This window comes from Prionailurus bengalensis, chromosome C1, assembly GCF_016509475.1.
Source record: "Prionailurus bengalensis isolate Pbe53 chromosome C1, Fcat_Pben_1.1_paternal_pri, whole genome shotgun sequence".
NCBI lineage: Eukaryota > Metazoa > Chordata > Mammalia > Carnivora > Felidae > Prionailurus > Prionailurus bengalensis.
Window position 1 is genome coordinate 215944359 of NC_057345.1, and position 23063 is coordinate 215967421.

At 49.4% G+C, this 23063-nt stretch overlaps 1 protein-coding gene across 1 annotated transcript in view; it reads left to right on the forward strand.

Annotated features, from left to right (window-relative positions):
• The window catches only part of INPP5D (inositol polyphosphate-5-phosphatase D), a 124085-nt gene that overhangs the window by 53795 nt on the left and 47227 nt on the right, over nucleotides 1–23063 (forward strand). The window contains exons 3-9 of the mRNA XM_043578200.1: nucleotides 433–583; nucleotides 3092–3263; nucleotides 6945–7085; nucleotides 17015–17102; nucleotides 21179–21259; nucleotides 21427–21498; nucleotides 22444–22567. Coding sequence (XP_043434135.1) covers nucleotides 433–583; nucleotides 3092–3263; nucleotides 6945–7085; nucleotides 17015–17102; nucleotides 21179–21259; nucleotides 21427–21498; nucleotides 22444–22567 — 829 coding nt within the window. The remainder of the gene's footprint in view (nucleotides 1–432; nucleotides 584–3091; nucleotides 3264–6944; nucleotides 7086–17014; nucleotides 17103–21178; nucleotides 21260–21426; nucleotides 21499–22443; nucleotides 22568–23063) is intronic.

Sequence of the window (23063 nt, forward strand, 5' to 3'; positions counted from 1 at the left end):
TTCTCTCTCTCAAAAAAAAAAAAAAAAAAAAAAAAAAAATTAAATTAAAAAAAAGTAGGTCTCTTGGGGTTTGGGACTACAGGTGAGTTCTTTTTTAAAAAAAGTCTGTATTTTCTAATTTTGCCATAATGAAAATGTATTCCTTGTATAACCAAATGCTTTTTAAAATAAAAGTTAAAAAAAAAAAACAAACAAAGAAAAAGAATCTTTAAAACTGTCCTATTTGTGCCTTTTGCAGACTGGCTCTTGGGGCTGCTGGTTCCAGGATGTGAGGGTGTGGGTGTGGCGGACAGACACTGCGTGGGAGCCCAGGGCTTTTTCTGGATCGAGGTCACTCCCTCGGCCTTATTGGTCTCTGCTACAGGTGGCCTTTGTGGTTAGGTGATGTCCCAGCCAGTTCAAATGTGTTTCTGTTTGGGGTTCTGTCCTCAGGCGTCCGAAGGTGTCCCCATGCGGTTCTTCACCAAGCTGGACCAGCTCATCGAGTTTTACAAGAAAGAAAACATGGGTCTGGTCACCCACCTGCAATATCCAGTGCCCCTGGAGGAGGAGGACGCAGGTGATGAGCCAGAGGAGGACACAGGTAGGAAGGGGTGGAAGGGAAGGCAGAAGGGGAACAGGGACCCTCTAAGCACTATGGGGGGAGAAGCCCCGGGATGTTTCTTTCACTACAAGGCCTTGTAGATTAAGTGAGTCTGATTATCAGAGGGAGAGAGGGTGACGTGGTGGCTAAGGACGAGCTAGCAAGGTAGCTCTGGGGTCAGACAGACCTGGGTCAGACTTCCGGTTCCCCAGCTTCATAGCTGTGTGACCTTGGGCAAACTACTTAACCTCTCTGAACCACAGTCTTCTCTTAAAGAGACAGTAAAAATAATATGTACCTGTCGGGGTGTCACCAAATGAGTCAATGAATGTAGTACACAGTAAGCACTCAATATATGCAACTCCCATCCTCATCAAAATAACTAGCTGCATTTCACTGTAAAGAGAATGGATGAGGAAATACTTGTGACCAACTGGAAGGCCTGTGAGAGAGGCGTTTCTTTATGTCATCTCTAAAAGGAAGAAACAGTAGAGCCCCTAAAAAGTCTGTGAGAGTCAGGCCTCTCCTTAAAACCGTGGAGGGCCACAGACTAGTCAAACAGGAGCCCGGCAGAGGACCCTGCAGCACAGAACCCCAACTGGACGGCACCCTTTTCGCCTCAAAAGTTCGCTTTCTGGGGCGCCTGTTCAGCTTAGTCAGTTAAGCGTCTGACTCTTGATTTCAGCTCAGGTCATGATCTCATGGTTTGTGGGTTAGCGCTGACAGTGTGGAGCCTGCTTGGGATTCTCAGTCCCTCTCTCTCTGCCCCTCCCCTGCTAGCGCACTCTCTCTCTCTCTCAAAATAAGTAAATAAACATTAAAAAAAAAAAAAAGCTTACTTCCTAAAAGAAAACCTGAGATAAGTAACTGAGCCCCTCAACTGGTCAGGGTTCCTCCTAAGTCCCAGGGCCTGGAAACAGGTCCCCTGGACTTGCCCCCCCTAAGAGGGGGCAGGTTAGACCAGAGATGCTGAGGTCCCCGGGCTGGCTCCCACCCTGTCCCTGCAGGCTGCTGCCCGCCATGTGCTGGGCGCCCTTTTCACCCCACTCCCACGGGCTGGCTTGTGGGCCACGGGCCCATCTTCCTCCGGACTTCCTGGGGACCCACTCTGAGTGGTTGCACAGTTCATAGACCGCCTCAGCAGAGGATAAACTCTGAGGAGCGGAGTTCTCTGCGGAGGAGGTGACGGCCAGGCAGAGTGTTGGAAAAGGACCGAAGCTCCGTGGAGACTGAGACGAGGCCCAGGCAGCCCGTGTCCCTTCTCACCTCCCTCCGCCGAGTAAGAGGTGCCCTCATCTGAAATAGCCCCAGATGACGTGTTCCCGGGTGAGTCCAGGGTCACTCACCTGCCCCATGCCACGGCCACATGTCCCCCGGCTGTCCCCAAGGCCTCGGCCTTGATGCTGAGAAGCCGTCCTGCAGAAATGCCCTTCACACGCTGGTGTCCTCACTCCCCGCACACCTGATGGCTTTCCGGGGACGGCCGTCTGGAGAAAGACCCCGGCACCCTCACTAGCAGCTGGGAAGAGAAACCCAGTCTCGTGACGGCTGGCTTCACTTCCCCAAAGGCGGCGCAGTTGTGGGCTTGAACCCAAGCAGTGTGACAGTCACCCCCTCCGCCCGGTCCAGGGGTCTGATTTGGCTCAGGTCTCAAGGTGCTGCCGGTCCCCCAGGGCTCCAAACACACTCATATCACCGCAACAACCCCAGGCCATGGAGAGTGTGACGAGCTCATCCCTTAAAGATAATGTCCCCGGGGCAGCTCTGTGGCAGGGGGCCCTGGTGTGGCCATTCGGTGTGGGAGGAGGCCCCAGACAGGAGGTCTCGGACCCAAGGGGCTCGGATCTCTCGTCCATTTGTGCTGTGCACAGGAGAGCAGTTCCCCTGAGGGTGAATGTGCAGGAGCCCTTTCTCCCAGGCCAAATTCAAGTTGTTTGTTTTATACTTCAGTTCTCTGGGTGAAGGAGGCCCTCGCTTTCTTTATTTGTCTCCTAGGGTATGGTGGGGAGAGAAGGAACAGCAGAAGCTGGAGGGAAAGCAGAGGAAGGGAGGCCGGGGTGGGAGAGAGAGGAGCCGGGCCTGCTTGCTCCCCACCCTTGCGCCTCCTGTCTGGGGAACTGGGCCTGTGCCCCATCCAGGGCCCCTGCCTCAGCCCTGAAAGCTGGCCTTCCCGCTGAGGCTGCTGGCTCCACCTGTCCAAGGCCAGCAGCCCTGCCCGGTGCCCAGCTGGCGGGTGTTTGCTGAGCGCCTCAACGGGCCAACCTAGCCGCACGGCCAAAGACTTCTAAGACCGGGCCCCTGCCATCAGCAGGCCCCCCATCTAGTCAGGGAGCAGAGACAGAGGGGACCATGCAGGCACAGATGGGGTCTGTAACTGGGCGCAGCGGCCTGGACCCCTCTCCCCGACACGGGAGGGATCACTACGCCAGAGACCCTCTGTAGCGGGGGGTGACCCTGAGAGAAACGAGTGCTCAGACCAAATGGCGTTCCTGCTCTTCTCTTGAGTAGAAGGTGTCCTGTCCCCTCCTGAGCTGCCACCGAGAAACATCCCTTTACCTGCCGGGCCATGTGAGGCCAAGGAGGCCCCTGCTTCCAGCGAGAATCCGAGAGCCACCGAGGTCAGCTGGTCGAGCCTTTCCGAGCTATTGTTTCAGCGACTGCAGAGCATAGACACTAGTGGGTGAGTCCCTCCACCACGTGGCTCGCGTCTCAGAGGCCCGCCTCCGTCCCCACCACGCCCGGCTGCCTGGCAGGAGCTGGTTATGGACGGACGAGCGGTCCTCCGCTGCAGAGGCCTGGTCCAGACGTCAGGGGCCTATGCTGTGATCCCCTGCCCGGGGCTCGCCGTGAACCGCACGTGGCATCCTTCCCCATCACAGATATCGCGACTGCCGTGGGGTCCATGGAGTCCGATGGGCCACAGAGGGTTCACTGCAGGCTGGACCTGCCATGTGGCCCTTTCCTGCTCTGGGCCCAGCTCCGAGGGGGCCACCTTGGATCACCCGTACATCGGCCAGATCAGTGTCTCTGTGTATGGTATGGGCTGTGATCTACACCGCACGCCTCTCCTTTCTCCGTGGGACATGCAGTCATTCTAATTCTTTAGAATCTCCTTGATCTGAGTCCAGGCTCCCGGGATCTTGTCCCGTATATAGGCCCACACTGGCTCCTACGGGTCCGTGTCGATGAGACCCTGCAGCTTCCTTGCTGTGTCCTCCTGTGTCTCTCTTAGCAGGCCCAACACTTCCCCTGCTGGATGGTGGCAAGTGGGGGTATCGCGTGGGAGGGGTGGGAGTTGTGTTACAGACCACAGGCCCTGAGGACAAGACCGGCCAGGGCGGGTGGCCTTAACAGGAGGGAGCTCTCTGCGGGGAAAGATGCCCCAGTGCCCAGCACATTGCCTGGCACGGAGGAGGACTGCCCAGGTGGTGCTGAATGAGCTAATAAGTTAGTACGCGGTGACTTCCGTGCATTAAGAATCTTAAAAATATGTTTTTTTGTTTGTTTCTTTGTGGGAAAAAGGCCCCCTCGAAGAATATCGAGGGGCTGAGGCAGGGCTAATTAGCTTCAGGGCTAATGCAATCTCTCTAGCCTGAAGGATCAGTGAGGACAGCTCTCCCACCATCCGATTTGGCAAAATACAGAGGAAATGCCTGAAAGTACACACGAGCCGCCTGGTTGCTAAGCTACCTGGTGTTGTTATATTTCCACTTTGAATACCCCTGGATTCTTCTGTAAGCCCACCAGGTCACATCCTGTGTGCACTCCATGAATGACTTGTGTTGTCCCTGAAATAGCTAAATCCCCAATGTTTTCAACCTGTCGAGGTGTTATCACCCCTACTCCCTCCTTGTGTGCACGTAACAACTACTTAGTAAACCATTCCGTATAGAGCCATCGTGCAGTTTCCACGAGGGTCTGTTTCTCTCCAGGGTTAGATGCTAAGTGGACTGAGCTCCTTGGGGAAATAGGCTCCCGACTCCTTGGCATGTCCTGGTCAGTCCTTCCTCTCTAGGGACAGGTGCTCTCTGGGGCCGCCCGGTACAGTGACACAGGACGAGGTGTGCAGCCTCGAGAGAGAAGGCAGGGGGCGGCTGGGGGCTTGTGTGCTCTCTGTTTCTGCTCCTCAGCTAACACATGGCAGTGGGGCCCTCCTCACACTTCTGCTGGGAGCTGGGGATGAGTAGACGGAGCACGGTGGCGGGACCACGGAAGCAGTGACACAGGGCTTGTCCTCTGTGCTCTTCTGGGTCGTGGAAGACAGATTCTGCCTTGTGTTTTAAAGTCAGTCTGTATTAGGGTGCTTGGGTGGCTCAGTCGGTTGTGCGTCCGACTTCGGCTCAGGTCATGATCTCGCGGTACGTGAGTTCAAGCCCCGTGTCGGGCTCTGTGCTGACAGCTCAGAGCCTGGAGCCTGCTTCGGATTCTGTGTCTCCTTCTCTCTCTGCTCCTCCCCCACTCTCGCTTTGTCCCTGTCTCTCTCTCAAAAATAAAATAAACATTAAAAAAGTAAATAACAAAGTCAGTTTGTTTTGCATGGAGAATAGCTTTTTACATGAAGGACTGCCTTTTGATTATTCTTCGCTATAAGACAGCCCGCACAGTCTTTTGTGCAAGTTAATTAGATCTAATCAGGCCATAGTTAATAGTTATTATGAGACTGCTGAGTGAAATCAGGCTTCTCTGGTAAACAGAGTTCGCATCTCTATGTGAACACTTTCCTACGACAAACGTCCTAACAAATACAGCTTCCTAGAACGAGCACTCGTGGTCTCAGAATTCTGAGTCGTAGTCTTTGGAACCGTTAAAATACGTGCCTTACTGCCGTGGGAGTGGCTTGGTCCTTTTCAGAGACAGACTCAGGCAGAAACTGGATTTTTATGATGTCAAGACCCAGAATGAGTGTAGATTAACCTTCAATGTGATGACGGCCGGTGTGTAAATAGTTGCTGACTTCTCACTCTGAGTCAGTCCGAATGGCCAATGGCCGAGGGCCTTTCCAGCTTTAAGGAAAGCTTAAGAGCAACAGCTTTCCAGTCTTTCAAAGGTCCTGTGGCACCAACTTGATTATATGTCAAGGCTGGAACAAAGATTTTTAAAGCTTGTGATAATTTTTTCACACAGGCAGATCAACAACCTTTAGTCTCAGCTTGCTCATTTGTAAAATAGGAATAATAATAACAATAACAATAACAATAATAATAATAATAATAACTGCCTCCTAACATTGGTTTGGAGACTAACAGGGAAATGGGGCATTCAGTGCTTAGCAGAGTGAGTGCTATGCTACGCCCAGGAAATATTTGCTGTGATTATGATTTGAATCATTACAGGAACAAAGACTCTAAAGTAACCCAGGGGCGCCTGGGTGGCTCAGTCGGTTGAGCGTCCGACTTCGGCTCAGGTCATGATCTCGCGGTCCGTGAGTTTGAGCCCCGCGTCAGGCTCTGTGCTGACCGCTCAGAGCCTGGAGCCTGTTTCAGATTCTGTGTCTCCCTCTCTCTCTGACCCTCCCCCGTTCATGCTCTGTCTCTCTCTGTCTCAAAAATAAATAAACGTTAAAAAAAAAATTAAAAATATATATATAATAAAGTAACCCAGGGCGGGGGCAGGGGGGTGGCAGGAGGGGGAATGTGCTGGGAGAGAGGATACAGAGGGACCATTAGATTCACGTGATGGACCTGGTGCCACACAGCCTGGGCCCTGCCTCTGCTGGGCCGTCATGCACGGTGAGCGAGTCCTGCCTGCATGTGCGTCGCCCAGAGATTGAGGGGCCTGGAGCCAGACCCGGGAGGGCGAGGGCAGGGCACTGAGCCGGGCACCCTATTCCCAGCCCATCACTCACCACCGAGACTTCCCCTTGGAGCCCAGCACAGCTCAGAACATCCTAAACACAGAGCTCCAGGTGGCCTTCGACCGTGAATTTGGAGTTGGGAGGTGAGCTAGAACCATTTGCCAGCTCTACACTAAGCATCACTCAGCCCCCAGGTGCTGTCTTTAAAGGCAAAGGAGGTAGGGAAACAAGTCAGCTGTACATTTTCCAGTTGTTTTGTCTCCTTTTTAAAGGATAAACATGTTTATGGAAATGTTTGTTTCCAACCAGTATCACTTCCTTCCAAGTATGGGCTTGGGAAAAAGCCTTTATGGCAGGGTGAAGAGGCATCCTCCCTTGCCGACCCTTAAACTTGCCCAGACCTGCTTCTCGACCCTTTCCCTGAGACCAGGGATGCCATCCAGGAGCGTACACGTGTTCTGAAGGACGGCATCTTGGCCGAGATGCAGAGAATGATTTCTTCCTTTACGGTTGGGCTTTGCAGCTAAAGGAACAGAAGCAGTATGTTTCTCTTTCTATTATTTTCAGGCTTCCCGAAGAGCATCTTAAAGCCATCCAAGATTATTTAACCACTCAGCTCGCCCTGGATTCTGACTTTGTGAAGACAGGCTCCAACAGCCTCCCTCATTTGAAGAAACTGACCATGTTCCTCTGCAAGGAGCTCTATGGGTAATGGCTCCGTGGGTGTGGCCATCCCCCAGGGGCGGGGACAGTGGGGACAGTCCCGGGGAAGAGATTCAGCTCATTAGAGTGAGCCGGGCTCTCCGCCTGGCTGTCCAAATACCTCAGCTGTACTCAGAATAATAGGGCAGAGTTGGCAGAGGTTAGAAACCTTTGTGGTTGTTTCAAGGTTTTGTTTTCATGGTATTTAAACTGTGGCCTTTTTTTTTTTTAACTGAAGTTAATTTGAGGCCAGTTGCTGTGGGAAGGGGTGAGTGAGAGCCCTTTCACACTTGCTCAGGATCCAGCAGTAAGACTTTTGCACTGTCCCTCCTTGCTGCAGCCAGCACCTCAGACAAGCACAAAAGGGCTCTGAGAGGAAAGAAATTAAAGTCAGCCAATCTTCTGCATGGGTGGGGACGGCCCAGGGTCGCCAGTTTGTTTTTTTTTTAAGGGAGCCAGGTCTCCAAAACTTTCATTCTCCAATATTGAATTCATTGAATGACCAATTAGGAAAAATTCTGATTTCTTTTAGATTTTGAAAATTTTATGGTTTAACTTAATGTTAAAATTAACTTCAAGCTTCAGTACATTTTAATTGTTAGAAGTACAAAATTAAGGCTGCTGTGCTATCTGAAGAATTGACAGAGGGCTATTTTAAATACTTGGGGGAAAAAAAAAACCCAGAAAATACCATTCACAAGAAATCATAAGGAGCCAAAACAATCCCATTTTATTTTATTTTTTTCAACGTTTATTTATTTTTGGGACAGAGAGAGACACAGCATGAACGGGGGAGGGGCAGAGAGAGAGGGAGACACAGAATCTGAAACAGGCTCCAGGCTCTGAGCCATCAGCCCAGAGCCCGACGCGGGGCTCGAACTCACAGACCGCGTCAGACTGGCTGAAGTCGGACGCTTAACTGACTGCGCCACCCAGGCACCCCAAAACAATCCCATTTTAAATGAAGGGTCAACATTTTGGTGGGAAAAATGGCATTTCATGTGGGTGAGTCTTTTTCAGCCTATACCATTTCCTGTGTATTTTATTATAAACTTACAGCAGCTCCAGAACTCTCTGGTCAATTTCTCTGCTGCCATATCCATCTTAGCTTAGCTAATATGCCAAAAAGAATCTTTCATCATCAGTAATCAAATTGAACTTTCCTCTGAAAGGCTCTTAAAAGCACAGAGAGTACATTCGGTAAATTTAACAAATAATTTTCTTTGACAAATGGAGCACACTCATCAGATTGGCCAGTCGGGTTTTGTTTCAGTGAATTGGCTTTCAACTCATGTAGTTTCAGCCAAGTGGACCTAGAACCATTTTTATAGATGTGCTTGGAGAGATATTTTTCCACTTGATACTGTTGTTATAAATCATGTCTCACTAGGAAACACACACACACACACACACACGTGTGCGTGCGCACACACACACACACACACGGCACTTTTTCTTTGTAAGAGACACAGATTCATGACGACTGGGAACAAGCTTTTATTTCTGTTCCAGCGGAGATCCTGTTCTTTGCTGCTTCCTTGTGTGGGAGGAAGTACATCTCCAAGTCTCTCTGCTGGCTCCCCCCGCCCCCCCACCCCAGTCACTTCTACACCTTCCCCACCTCACTGCCACCTGCACTTTCCTGGATCTGGGTCGCCTCCCTTTCCGGACACAGCAACTTCCCCGGCGTGCCTGCCTCTCTGCGCTGGTGGGAAAGCTTCCTTGGGCTTCCTGCTTTCCCCGTCTCTCTTCACTGAACACTTAACTTCCGGCTAGAATTAGAGACACTGTGATGTATCTCACTGCACACCTGTCTGTCTTCACCCTCAGAGGCAAAAGCATTGGAAGACTTGGTTAACTGGGGGATGGAATTTTAGAAAATCTTACATAGAAGCAAAGTTATGTTTCCCCTTCCACACCTCTGAGCGTGTGGGTTTCAAACTGCTTTGTCTGGACCAGGTCTTCAGTTCATTCATCCTGTCTGTCAGTCATTTACTTAACCAATGTGTGTGGAGGGCCCCCCTCTGAACTTCTGGGTACTAGGATCCAGTAAAAACACAATGCACAAGCCTTCTGTTCTTTGAGACCTTGTTGGAGCTGACGTCTCAGGAGCACCATAGTAGACTAAGTCTGTAAACAAAGATAATTTTAATAAGCATTGTGACATAATAAAACAGGTAAAAGTGACAGAGACATTGGGTGGGAGGGTGTCAGTGTCCTTTGGGGGTTAAGGAGGCCTCTCTGAGGTGGTGATAGAGCTGGGACCTTGGTGACAAGGGGCAGTTAGCCACCCAGCAATTTAGTGGAGGGATGTCATGAAGAAAGGTCCCGAGGCAGGAGTGAGGCCAGCCTGCGAGGGACAGAAAGTCTGTGTCGCTGGAGCACAATGAGGGAAGGAAAGTGTTAGCGGCAGAGGTTGGGGACAGGTGGGTGTGGGGTGGGCCAGACACAGGATGAATTTGAGTTCAGTCTGAATTTTAGATACATCACAAATACGTTTTTAGTGTAAGTGTATGCCATGCAGTGCTGGGATGTACTTATACGAGTAGATTATCCATTATTCATCTGAAATTCAAATTCAACTGCATCTCCTGCGTCTTATCTGGCGGCGTTAGGCAGGAGCCACAGCAGGTACACCTCACAAGACTCTCGAGGTTTTACAGGATTGTGCCACGATCTGAGTTCCGGCTGCGGAGAATGGATCTCAGGAGGCTGACACAAAGCAGGAGAGCAGTTCCAAGCTCAGGGGCTGTGATGCGAGGGCAGCTCCTGAGAAGGGAAGGCGGGGGTGCGTCTGGGTTGCTTCCTGCTGAGTCCCGGGGTTTGGGACAATGCCTGGCACGTGCAAATGGCTGATAGATGTTAGTTCAGTATGATGACCCCGGACGTGGGGGTGTGCAGGCACTGACAGTAGTGTGACCTGGGGCATGTGTGGATGCTGGGGCTGGTATACATTTGCTGCCTGTTTGGATGCAGGATCGGGGGAGAGGAACGGAGGGCGACCCCTAGATTTTTGGTGTGAGCAGCTGAGTGGATGGGGATGCCAGTTACTAAAAGTGGACGTTGAGGAGGAGGGTGTGGAGCTGGGGTGGGGGGGGACCTTTCTCAAGCTGCAGTGGGCTTGAAGCACTATTAGGCGTCCCGCCAGCTGAACCACCAACCTTGGAGTTATGCCAGAAACTTAGAACCCGGGAGACCTCAGGGCAGGATCTACATTTGGGACTCATTAGCGTGCCGTTGGCACTTAAAGCCTTAAAGAGACAGGTGGGGTGAGGTCACCACAGGGGGAAGGTGCATGGAGGAGAAGGGGACCCAGGTTGGACGTTTAGATGTGGGGTATAGGAAGGAGGAGCCGGAAGAGGGACTGAGTGAGGGTAGCACCGAAGGTGACTGGGTCCATCCACTCAGACGGCCTGGCCCGACAGGAACGTCCCTAAGTGGGAAGGTGACAGAGAACTGAGGAGTGAGAAACAGGGCCAGAGCCTCCCCTGCAAAACGTCACGCTGAGTGTGCGCTGAGTGTCTGAACCGTCAGCGGCACGAGGGCTCGGGGGCGATTTGTGACCCCAAGTTAGATTCCCTAGAACCAGACAGAAACTTTTCCAGAGAAAAAAAGAAGAGAGAACAACGTCACCAGAGTCTGGAAATATTTGGTAATGCTTAAAATGGAGAAATGAGAAGAACTCCAAGTGGAGTTTTAAAGTAAAATGTCCAAGTGTGGAAGAGGGTATTTTATCTATTAATGAGAGCAGGGTTAAGATTTTAATAGGCAAATAAACCCGAAACAAAAATACGTCACCCGCATTACAGCTGCTTCATTGGAGGCCATAAAAATAAGCCCATAGTTTTCCTATCAAATCTGAAAATTAAGTCACAAAACAGCAGAATGTCAGGGAAGTATATATAGAAAACACGGGAGAGCTAACTAAGCTTATAGAAAGAATGTGTGATAAAAAATTGTGATAGTCTTTGGAAAGAGGGCATTCATAGAGATTCAACTTAGAGCTGGTAGGATGGGCTCTCGAAGAAGCAGGAAAAAACAATGCATAATCAATGGCTAAGTATATAAAAGAAAAAAGTATTCCCAGGCTTATAAAGGACCTAAATCCAGGTATTGAGAAGCCTCCTAAAGATCCAATTAGCAGAACAACCAAATAGCACCATCTAAATCTCTCTCTCTCTCTTTTTTTTTTTTAACATTTATTTTTTGAGAGAGACAGACCATGAGCAGGGGAGGGGCAGAGAGGGAGGGAGACACAGAACCCGAAGCAGGCTCCAGGCACTGAGCTGTCAGCACAGAGCCTGACGTGGGGCTTGAACTCATGGACTGTGAGATCATGACCTGAGCTGAAGTCAGATGCTTAGCCGACTAAGCCACCCAGGTGCCCCTCTCTCTCTCTTTTTTTTAATGTTTATTTATTTTTGACAGAGAGACAGAGACAGAGACAGAGCGTGAGCCGAGAAGGGGCAGAGAGAGAGGGAGGGAGACACAGAATCCAAAGCAGGCTCCAGGCTCTGAGCTGTCAGCACAGAGCCCGACGAGGGGCTCGAACTCACAGACCGAACCATGAGATCATGACCTGAGCTGAAGCCCCACACTTAACCGGCTGAGCCACCCAGGGGTCCCTCAATCTCTTCTTACAGAGTTTCCAAACTAGAAGGGAAGATGAATTCAGAAAGTAAATAATTGTAAACAGCACGCTTACTTTAAAAAATGGCAATATGTAATATCATTCCCACTGCCTGATAATACAATATAAATTCTGAAGCAGTATCTTCAAGGAGAAGATTACTGACCTGGAATTAACGGAACATAGATGTCATTCAAGAGCACAGGGAGTCAGGGTGCCTGGGTGGCTCAGTCAGTTGCACGCCCGACTCTTAACTTCGGCTCAGGTCATGGTCTCACAGTTTGTGGGTTTGAGCCCCGCGTCGGGCTCTGCACTGACAGCACGGAGCCTTCTTGGGATTCTCTCTCTCTCTTTCTTTCTCTCTGCCCCTCCCCCGCAAAATAGATAAATAAGCTTAAAAATAAAAAGAGCACAGGGAGTTTTTGCAGATTTTAAAAACTTGTAAAAATGTTCTAATCACATGTGTTTCCTTTAAAAAGGATCTGAGAATTTTTTTTTCCAGAAATCTTAGAGGGCTGGTGGTCCTAAAAATAAGAGCCCAGCAGCTTACTGAGCAGCTGGATATGAATACACCCAAAGCAAAAGTGTTCATTCTATACTCCCAGAACACAACATGACAAAAATAGAAATAAATAAGACTAGCCACAACCACCCAACCATCTGCACACTTTCAGATAGCCTCTTAAATCACAGCTAAATTAAGGAAAGAACCGACACAAGGGGTACCCTTTATGGGTAGTGTGGGGGCACTGAGTAATCAGACCACCGTGTAGGAGAACTCTGTATGGCACAGCCAAAGCACTACTTGGAGGAAAAGCCATAGCTTTAGATGCTCTGTTAGGAAAAAGGGGGTAGGATGAGTCAAACACACAAACTGAATCCAGACTGTGAGTCTCTTGAAGGTTATCGTGGGTCAAGTCCTAATAGCCTTGCTATTTCCCACATCCAGCAAAGTACCAGAAACATGTGTTTACTCAGTGCTCATGAACGGAGATTGAATGCGTGCTGAGTATGTGTCATGCACTGTTCCAGGGATGGAGACACAGCAGTGACCCACACAGAGTCTTTTAAGAGGTCTCTGTCTAGCAAATAAACAATAACAACAACTGTTAGAGGGGGTATGGTCAAAATAAAATCAGAAATAAACTAGGAAAACAGTCAGTTACCATTTTAAATATTAGGTGGGCGCCTGGGTGGATCAGTCGGTTGAGCATCCGATTTCAGCTCGTGATCTCCCAGGTCTTGGGTTGGGTTTGAGCCCCACCTTTGTGCTGACAGCTCAGAGCCTGGATCCTGCTTCGGATTGTGTGTCTCCCTCTTTCTCTGCCCCTCCCCCACTCGCTCACGTGCACGCTCTCTCAAAAGTAAATAAACATTAAACAAATTAAAAAAAATTTTGGAAGCATAAGAGACTTAGTAATCTGCATTAAAGATTTGCAAATCAAGAATACAGTGCACGGGGATGGGACGCCTGGGTGGCTCAGTCAGTTGAGTCCGACTTCGGCTCAGGTCATGATCTGGCAGGTTCCTGAGTTAGAGCCCCTCATCAGGATCTGCGGTGACAGCTCAGAGCCTGCTTCAGATTCTGTGTCTCCCCCTCTCTCTGCCCCTCCCCTGCCCACACTGTCTGTCTCTCTGTCAAAAATAAATAAACATTAAAAAAGAAAAAAAAATTTTAATTAAAAAAGAACATGATACACATTGACATGGCTACAGATCTTCATGTTATAGTTAAATGGAACAAATATTTTACATATAATATGAAACATAAAAATTACCATGAGTGCCCTCCTTTGAAATTTCAAGAAGCAAATGAGGACCATAATCTATAAATTATTCCTGAATGGCAAAGATCACCTCATTCAGTCTTCAAGAAAAATACAATAGTCAAGATAGCAGCCTGAAATAAAACGGTATCCATTTATTAATATAAATGTTTAATATTTCAGTAATGTTTTAGTATATATAATTTAGTAATATGCAAAATGGAGGCTTAGATAAAGAGCTCACTTCAAAGAAAAGTCAACATAAAACACCATCATTTAGTAGATTAAAAGATGAAAGAATCATTTGCATAGGTATCCTAACAGATGTGTGATTTTTAAAAAGTCATTTCTGGGGTGCCTGGGTGGCTCAACTCGGTTGAGCATCCAGCTCTTGATTTTGACTCAGGTCACAACCCCAGGGTTGTGGGATCGAGTCCCAAGTCTGCCTCTTCTCTGAGCTTGGGCCTGCTTGAGATTCTCTCCTTCTCTCTCTCTCACTCTCTCTCCCCCTCTGCCCCTCTCCCCCACTCACTCTCTCTATTAAAAAAAAAAAAAAGTCATTTCTAATTTTAAAGCATTTTACAAATGGAATAGAGGGCTACTTCCTTAGTAATGCCATAGGTGTCAATGTAAAACCAATTACACTCGACAGGGAAACAGTAAAATCATTCTATTAAACATTCTAACGAAAGAGAGGCACCTGGGTGGCTCAGTCAGTTAAGCGTCCAACCTTGCTGACTTTGCTGACCTTGGCTCAGGTCATGATCTCACAGTTTGAGTTCAAGCCCCGCATCAATCAGCCTGTCAGTACAGAGCCTGCTTTGGATCCTCTGTCCCCCTCTCTCTGCCCCTCCCCTGCTTGTGCTTTCCCCAAAATAAATAAATACTAAAAAAAAAAAAATTTTTTTAACAGAAGAAAAAGGTGCCCTTTATCACCTGGTTTTGTGTTGTATGGGAAATTTTGGCCAAAGTAAGATGAGAAAAAGAAGGGACCCTAACCAACATTTCTAGACACATCTGGGAGCCAGTCAGATTTGTCAAGATTTTACAGTTTAAAAATAGAAGGAAAACCGGCATCATTCTTAGAAAACCCTAAGGATTCAGCTTGTGTATGTGTATTTGTGTTTTTAGGAAAACATTTTTAAAAAGGAGAACAATGAGGGACATCTGTTTGACGTTAAAACATGTTCAGAATTAGTGCCTTGGAAATCTTTTTATTTTAACCCAGAATTCTTGTATGAAGATGATAGTTTAAAGGGAATACTGCTGGGGCACCTGGGTGGCTCAGTGGGTTAAGCCTCTTCCTCTTGATTTCTGCTCAGGTTGTGATCTCATGGTGGTGGGAGGTGGGATCCAGCCCATGTCAGGCTCCACTTAAGATTCTCTCCCTCTCTCTCTGCCCCTCCCCTGCTCACGTGCGCTCTCTCTCAAAACAAATACATAAATATTAAAGATAAATAAAGGGAAGACTGCTGCATGGACAGATGAATGAACTCTGGTGGAGGGGTTGGGGAAACCCAGAACCTGCCTGCCCAGCCTTCCCCTCTCTCTGGTTTGCCAGTCAGTTCCCTCCACACCCTTCCTGGTCCCTGGAGTAGACCCACTTGTGATGCCTTCAAAACCAGCAGGTTAAAACACCATCCCCGAAACTGTGAGACGTTGTAAATCTGCCATCTTGGCATTGCCTGGTACACATGCGGAGCTCTGGATTTGTAGTTAAATGAATGATATGGAGCCTGGAAACAAATCCTACCATATTCTAGAAAAGCGTATATGCTCGATGAGCCCAAAAGAAGTATGTAAAACAGAGCAAGTGCTGTTGAGTGAAACTGAATAGTAATATGGAAAAAGATGAACCTAGTTCCACCCCATATTTAAAAAAAAAAAATCTGGGGGCGCCTGGGTGGCTCAGTCGGTTGAGCATCCGACTTCGGCTCAGGTCACGATCTCGCGGTCCGTGAGTTCGAGCCCCGCGTCGGGCTCTGGGCTGACGGCTCAGAGCCTGGAGCCTGTTTCAGATTCTGTGTCTCCCTCTCTCTCTGCCCCTCCCCCGTTCATGCTGTGTCTCTCTCCGTCCTAAAAATAAATAAACGTTGAAAAAAAAAATCTAGATGAGGTAAGGGATTAAAAAATATAATATCGACAAGAAAAACCCATATGTAATGTAACTTAAAAAAAAGCAAGAAACCAAATTAAAATGAGCTAATAACTGCTTACTAGTAAATACTGATGATAAATTTTTAACTAAGGGAAGCAAAGAATTACCAAGGAAAAGATGAAAAATAGAACAAAAAATTATAAAGCACTTTGCAATGAAATCCAACCTGCCCAGGATGAAAATAACAGAATGGGGAAAAAAGTGCAACATCCAGATTAAATAAAAAGCAAAGCGGTATGTAACGTTTATACCAATGTCCAAAAATTCTGCAAAATTCCCAACAGAAAACTGACAAAGGACACAAACAATTTATACAAAAAGAAATACAGTAGAAACCAACTATGTAGAAATATATTTAATGACAATAAATTAAAGGTATGCAAACAATGCATCAATATTGAAATGCAGTGTTATATCCACTAAACGAGAGAGGGGAAGAAAATCCTAGAATGAGGACAGCACATCAAATGGGCAGGCTCAGACAGTGCCCCTGGCCCGTGATGGGTACCATCACTCAAAGGCTTAGCAATACTGCTCAAGAGACACAATCTCTGTTTATCATCAAATTTAATTGAAAATAAGAAAAGAAAGGGTATGGGAACAAAGCTGTTCAGAGCAGCCTTTATTTGTAATCGCCAAGATCTCAAAATAACCCAAGTATCTAGCAATTCATTTTGGCACGTTTACTCGATAGAATATTTCAACACCATTAGAGCGTTAAACGTGTAAAGACATGAAGTTTGGGGTGAAATAAGGGAGAACTAGAACTCAGAATTGTCTGCCACTGTGCTTAAAACAATGTGAAAACAATAGAAAAAGACAGGAGCAAAGAATGGGTAGGAGTTGTCAAGGAATTAGACAATGAAAAAAATCTCTCCAGGCGTCCGTCTCGGGGGTGGGGAGGGGATTTGAACTAGAAGGCGCAGACGACTGCTAGCACAGGAAGCCCCTGGGGCACACATTTAAAATGCAGATTCTGGACCAAATCGGGTTGGGGCCCAGAAATTTGCATTTTTAACACCCGGGTGTGTTTGCAATTCTTCTAAACACTCGAGGTTGGGAACCAGGGATTACGGAGTGATTTCATAGTAGTTTCGCGATCCTAGATTCGAATTATCCGCAGCCTGTGAGTATGGCTAACCAGAGGTAAATCAGATCTACGGATCTACGCATTTCGACTCCGGTTTGGCCCAGGGTGGGCGACAGGATGGCAAGAGTGGGGGTCTTGGTGGGGGGAGGGGGGCCAGCACTGGCAGGCTTGGATCTTTGCCCGGGCTTGTCTTTTGCCAGACTGGGTGTGGCCATGCCTCTGGCTGGATCCTGCCAAGCCTTCCCTGGGTCCTCACTAATCCTTGACCTTCACCTTGTCTCCTGCTCCCAGCGAAATCACCCGGACCCTCCCCTCCCTGGAGTCTCTGCAGAGGCTGTTTGACCAGCAGCTCTCCCCTGGCCTCCGTCCACGGCCTCAGGTAAAGGCTCTGGGGTTGGGAAGAAGAGATTGATAAACTAGGGTGGAGGTGAGGGGTGTGGGGGGTAAGGTAGCCCGAGTCCCCAGGGCTCAGAAGGGAGCCCCCCATCCACTCCCGCCCTGAGTTGGCTGGGGGACCAGAGCATGGGGTGGCCGGTGGGGGTGGGAGATTCAGGACCCTGTACCACCAGTAAGGCATTTCCCTGATGCCTGATTTTGACTTGAGTAAAGATTTCAAATTACATACTCAGCAGAACTGCCTGTTAGTGTTGAATAAGGGAGTACGCACGGCCTTTTCTCATCATTGTTCATCGGAAACTATTAGAAAGAAAAACACGAGGTGCCTAGATGCTGGATCCTGCCTCTTGCCCCTTAAGGTGAAGATGCTCCCTGCCCCCATCCACACACAGGCTCACAGACTCACAGGAGCCAAGGCCAAGTCATCTAGGGAGCAAAGATCTACATATTGAAAGGTGTTACCAGCAGAGTTAAAAAGCAAAAGCAGCATCTCCAGAAAAAGTACTTGCAACAAATATAAGGGACAAAGGATTAATATGTTTTAAAAAAAAAAAAAGAAAGAAAGAAAGTAAAACTTCTTACAAATAATTAAGTAAAAACAACCCCATTTTTAAAATGGGGAGAGGTTATAAAAAAAGGCTTTCTTACTAACGAGGGGTGGGAGCAACCAATATATATACAAAAACTTGTTTAGCCTTACCTCATTAGTAACTGGCAAATGACATTCATAACCTTGCCTATCAGATGAGCAAAAAGTTGATTGGTGAAGTGAGGGCTTGGCCGGGCTTTTGGGGTCAGGGACTCTGCGTTCATTGCTGTGCAGTTGGGAGTAGAAACGGGGTTTCTGAAACATTGTTTATCTGCAACGACCATGTTAATTGCACACATCCTTAAAGCACCCGGTTCTATTCGCAGGCAGCTGTCTTAGGGGAAAAAAGCAAATGGCAAAACAATCTATAAACTCCGAGGTACATCTATATGTGGAAATCAGACCAGAAGGATTTATACCCAAAGGGCTAGTCTAGTCACCCCCAGGGGGGATGGACAGAGGGAGAATGGGGTAGGCCAAGGGGGACTTTGGGTTTGACCGTACCGTTTGCTAAGAGGTTTTTTTACTGAGAAAATGTATATGTGCTATTTATACAGCTTAAGAATTCAGCAGAAATTCAAAAAGGTGATTTTGCTTTCCTCGAAGTGAAGGATGATACGTTAATTTCTGGGGAAGTAAAAGCAAATCCAGGCAGAACAGGGGCCCTGCCAGGCCCTCACATTTAGGTAGTTGGAACCGAAGACCACGCCCACATTTTTGAAATGGACCAGAAGAGGTAGAGGCCCCCAGGAAGTTAAGGTGACAGCAGCCAAGCTGGGGTGCTGCAGGACAGAGCTGGGACAGGATGGAGAGAAACCTCAGATGAGGTTGGAGAGAGGGGGTTCTCCTTCCCACTCTCCCTTATGAGACCCTGACCCACAAAGAAATGCAGAGAGGTGGTTCTTGCCTTCAGAAGTTCACAAATGGAGGAGGAAGTTCCAAGGCTGCCAGCAGTAGAGGAAAGAACACTCAGAAACAGATGAGCTCAACGTCTGACGGGCCCCTGGTGGCCCTTCGTTTCCTTATCTGGGCAATGGGTATAGCGTGTCTGGTACTGCAGGGTTTTTGAAGGAGTAAGTGAAATGTTTGTGCGAGATCACATGGCACTAGGCCCTTCTCCTCGGGTAGGCGAGACCTGCTGGGGACACCTGGACCCGTGTGTGGAATTTAGTTGAGAACTGATGGGAGGTGCAACGTTACCAAAATGACTGCGGACTTCAGGGTTAGGAGAGACGTAGCTTTGCCCGGGGTGAGAAGGGAGAGTCGTTAACCCTGGAACCCACATCCTCCCTTTAAAAGGGCAACTAAAAAGCAAAGCAAAATAACTGGGCCAGTTATGGGAACCCGCAGGTGTCACTCAGACCAATTCGCTCACTTCTAGGCTAAGCTGTGAATTATGTCCTCAGCCTTGACGTTCGTGACATTTGGGGCCAGATGATTCTTGGTTGTGGGGGACTGTCCTGTGTATTGTAGGATGTTAACGCCTTCTTGTTTCTACTGACCAGATGCCATTAGCATCCCCCAGTTGTGACAACCCAACATGTCTCCAGACATTTCAAATGTCCCTTGGGGGGCAAGATCACCACCAGCTGAGAAACACTGGGCCAGATCTACTTGAAAGTCTCAGGTCTATGCTGGCTGTGTGACCTCGGACAAGTTGACTCACCAGCTGTGACTCAATTTCCCGTCCGCAAAACAAGGGTTAGAAGAATCGATTCATGCTAGGATTAGATGAATGGATGCGTTTAAAATGTGCTTGGCAGCAGCAGAACTCCTCAGATTCTCCCGTATGTTCTGCGGGCTGCGACCCACAAGTGCAGGCATCATGCTAATCCCTTCGGTCCTGAGAACCAACCCCCAGTTTGTCAATAGCTTTGTTTACACTCGGTAAGTTTCTGCCAAGCCTGCCTCATAAGACACAGGAGAGGGGAAGAAGACAGCAGCCTAAATCCACCAGGTGACTGCCCCGGGAAGCCAGCAGGTCATTCCAAGTGTCCAAGAAGGAGAGAAGGAGGTCAAATCTGTTATCTTTTAAATTTTTTATGAGAAAAACAACCCGGAACAAAGGGATCCTGAATTGTCCCTTTGCTGATCAGCTGGTCTGCACCACCCCCACCTGAGGCCCCTCCACCCTGCCCCACCTGAGACCCCTCCACCCCGCCCCCCCTGAGGCCCCTCCACCCCGCCCCACCTGAGGCTTGACCTTGAGCTTTGTTAAGGAGCAGGGCAAAACCAAAAGAGAAATGTTGACAAATAGGATGTGTTTGAGGTGTTGACAAAGTCCTGAGGGTCGTGGGGGGTGATGAGGGTGGTTGGGGGCAGTTGTGATGGCCATGGTGGGGGTGGTGGCCGAGGTGATGGGACAGGTGGTACACTAAAGTGGGGGGGGGGGTGGAATTGGATGTCAAACAAAAGTGTAGGGCGGCTGACTTCCTAAGCAAGGGGTGAGGTGAAGGGATTTCACCTGGTTGGCGATAACCCTCGCTCCACTCCGTACACATGTCTGATTTTCTCCTCCAGCTTCTGGAAGGCAGGGATGGTATCATTAACTCCACATGTGTGACTGCACATCTGGCTCAGAGTAGATGCCTTGTAAATGTCGGTTCTGGGAATAAACGCTTGAGACCGTGGATTTGGTCTCAAGACGGTCATGGATTCAAGTCCCGCTCTGCCATTCACTGGCTGTGTGACTTCAGACAAGGAACTTCGGCTCTCTGGGCCTCCTGTACGTGTTGACCAACTTCATGGAGCATCTTCTATGGCCAGGTGCTAGTCCTGCATGCCGTGCTCATGGCCCCAGTTCTCACAGAGCTCCCGTTCTGGCAGGGAAAACACAAGGAACAGATGAATGACCTAGGTGGTTGATATGGAACAAAGCAGAGTGATTTGAGAGAGATGGTCATCTTTAGCTAGTGTGGTCCACGAACACCCCTTTGTGGACCTGAGACCTGAGTGAGGAGGTGGTCCTCCCAGGTGACCCCCCACATCTCTGGGAATTCCTCGGGGAGTGCAGCTCCAGGCCACGCGCAGGTCACAGGTGAGGAGGAGAGCGGCTGGGGGTGAAGGGTCACCATACAGAGCCTCAGAGGGCAGGGTGAGGAGTTCAAATGATTTTCTCCCGGTGGTGGGTTTTAAGCAGCGAGATGGCTATATTTTGGAAGTAGAGGAGGAACACCAGTGCTGTAGATGTAGGGGGAACAAAGGTAACAATCAAGGCCCATCCCAGAATGTTTTTTGAGCAACTTGAGGTGACAGGAAATCGGAGAAGCAGATGAAGGTTTATTCTTTGGCTACGATAATGTTGAGGTGATGCTGCATAGCTGATGTTCTTGTCTGCGAAGGGGGGTGATAGCACTTAGGGGGCTGTCGGCGGGGAGAGCGAAATGAGAGAGAGCGTGGAAAGGGCCCAGCGGAATGCCTCTGGATGGTGACACTCTGTGACTGCTGTCCCCGCTTGCTCTTTTCCTCAGGCGCCTGGTGAGGCCAATCCAGTCAACATGGTGGCCAAGCTCAGCCAACTGACGAGCCTCCTGTCCTCCATTGAAGACAAGGTATTAGGACATCCCGGGATGCGGCTTCTCTGGGCTTCTCTTTGGTCCTCTCTTCGCTTAGAGAATGCCCCAGTGTGCACGCTCGTGCTCCCTTTCACTCTGTCCCCAAAGACGCTGCTTTCCCTGTGCCCCCCAACCTGAAGAGCCTTGTGCATTCATGCCCACAGGTCAAGGCCTTGCTGCATGAAGGCACCGAGTCTCCCCATCGACGTTCCCTCATCCCCCCGGTCACCTTTGAGGTGAGTGGCTGTGCCCTTGTATTCCAGGAAGCCGGGGGCCGTTCTGGTCCCTGTGGAAGGACAGCCTTTTGGCTCAGCAGTATGAAGGCAAGGAGCCCGACACTGAGAGTGCTGGTTGGCAGGGCCACGTGTGGAGCTGGTACCCAGACAGGTGTGCGAACCCCCTTCAGGGAAGGCTCCCCAGGGCAGAGCTCCTCGGCCCAAGATGCTTTAAACTGTATCTTCCAACTCGTGGCAGCCAGTGACATCAAAAAGGGGCCCCCAAAACTGGCAGCAAAGTAGTGCCTCAAGAGAAGAGCAGGAAAACATACAGTTTCCATGATTTCCCCGAGCGTGACTTACGTAGAACCTCCGAGCTCAGATACAGAAATTTGTTTTTCTTAACGATCCACACAGATTCTGGTGCAGCCAGCCCAGCCCTGGTGCCACATTCCAAAACACAGGACGAGATGCGCCCCAAAGGCCCTTCCTGGCCCTGATGATAATTCTGTGTTTCCATCTCCAGCTTCTGAGCATGCCTAGGCAATTGTCTTTTTCCTAATTGTTATCGGTAAATGTTAAATTGTTGGTTGTAACAAGGCCCAGGAGCTTAAATCTGTTATGAACATCCTTTCTGGGAATAGATGACACATCAGATCAATGAGTGTTGTCAAATTAAGCAGCGAAATGAATCAGTTTCCGGGAGTTCACCTGTTCCCCCTGCCAAACCTGTTGGCAGAGCAGCTGATGTGCACACGACGCTCGCCAGGTTCTCGGGGGCTGCCCGCAGAAACATGGACTGGGGCTCTGGGGCGAGGGACGCTGGGAGGTAGGAGCCCAGTGGCACCGACGGGACACCAGGGCTGGAGCGGCCAAGGGCTGTGCAGCCCCACGGACGAAGGGCTCACAGGCTCCGGGAGAGTCTGGAGAGAGAGAGGGTGACCCACGTCTCGCCTCTCCTTGCAGGTAAAGTCAGAATCCCTGGGGATTCCTCAGAAGCTGCAGCTCAAAGTCGACGTGGAGTCTGGGAAACTGATAATTAAGAAGTCCAAGGACGGTTCGGAGGACAAGTTCTACAGCCACAATAAGAGTAAGACCCCCTCCCACACCCGTGACGCTCCCCTTCTGCAGGTGCCGTTACCCCTGGCCGGCCGGTCAGTAGCGGACCGCCAGAGAGGAAGTCCCACCAGGCACGCCCACCCCTGTGCCAGGATGCTCACCACCCCTCACCCTGCCTGTGGGTCCCCCGCCCAGCTCCGAGGCCCACCTCACATGTGCCTCCTTCACGAGGCCCTCCGTCTGTTCCACTGCCTTCCACCAAAGCCTGGGGAAGTGAACTTACATGCTCGGCGCCGGGCGGGGGCCGGGGGGCACTTCTTTGTGAATGTGCACTTCCCCACTAGGAGCCAGGCTGTTGCAAAAGGCCACGGCACGGTCCCCGTACAGAGCCCTGCACATGGAAGGGTTGCCGGACCAGTCAGCATCTTTAAGTGTAGCGTAGACTGAGACCCAGTTTAGCATGTGCTCAAGCATGTGGGTTCTGGAACTAAACTGCCTGAATTCATATCCCAGCTCTGCCACTCAGC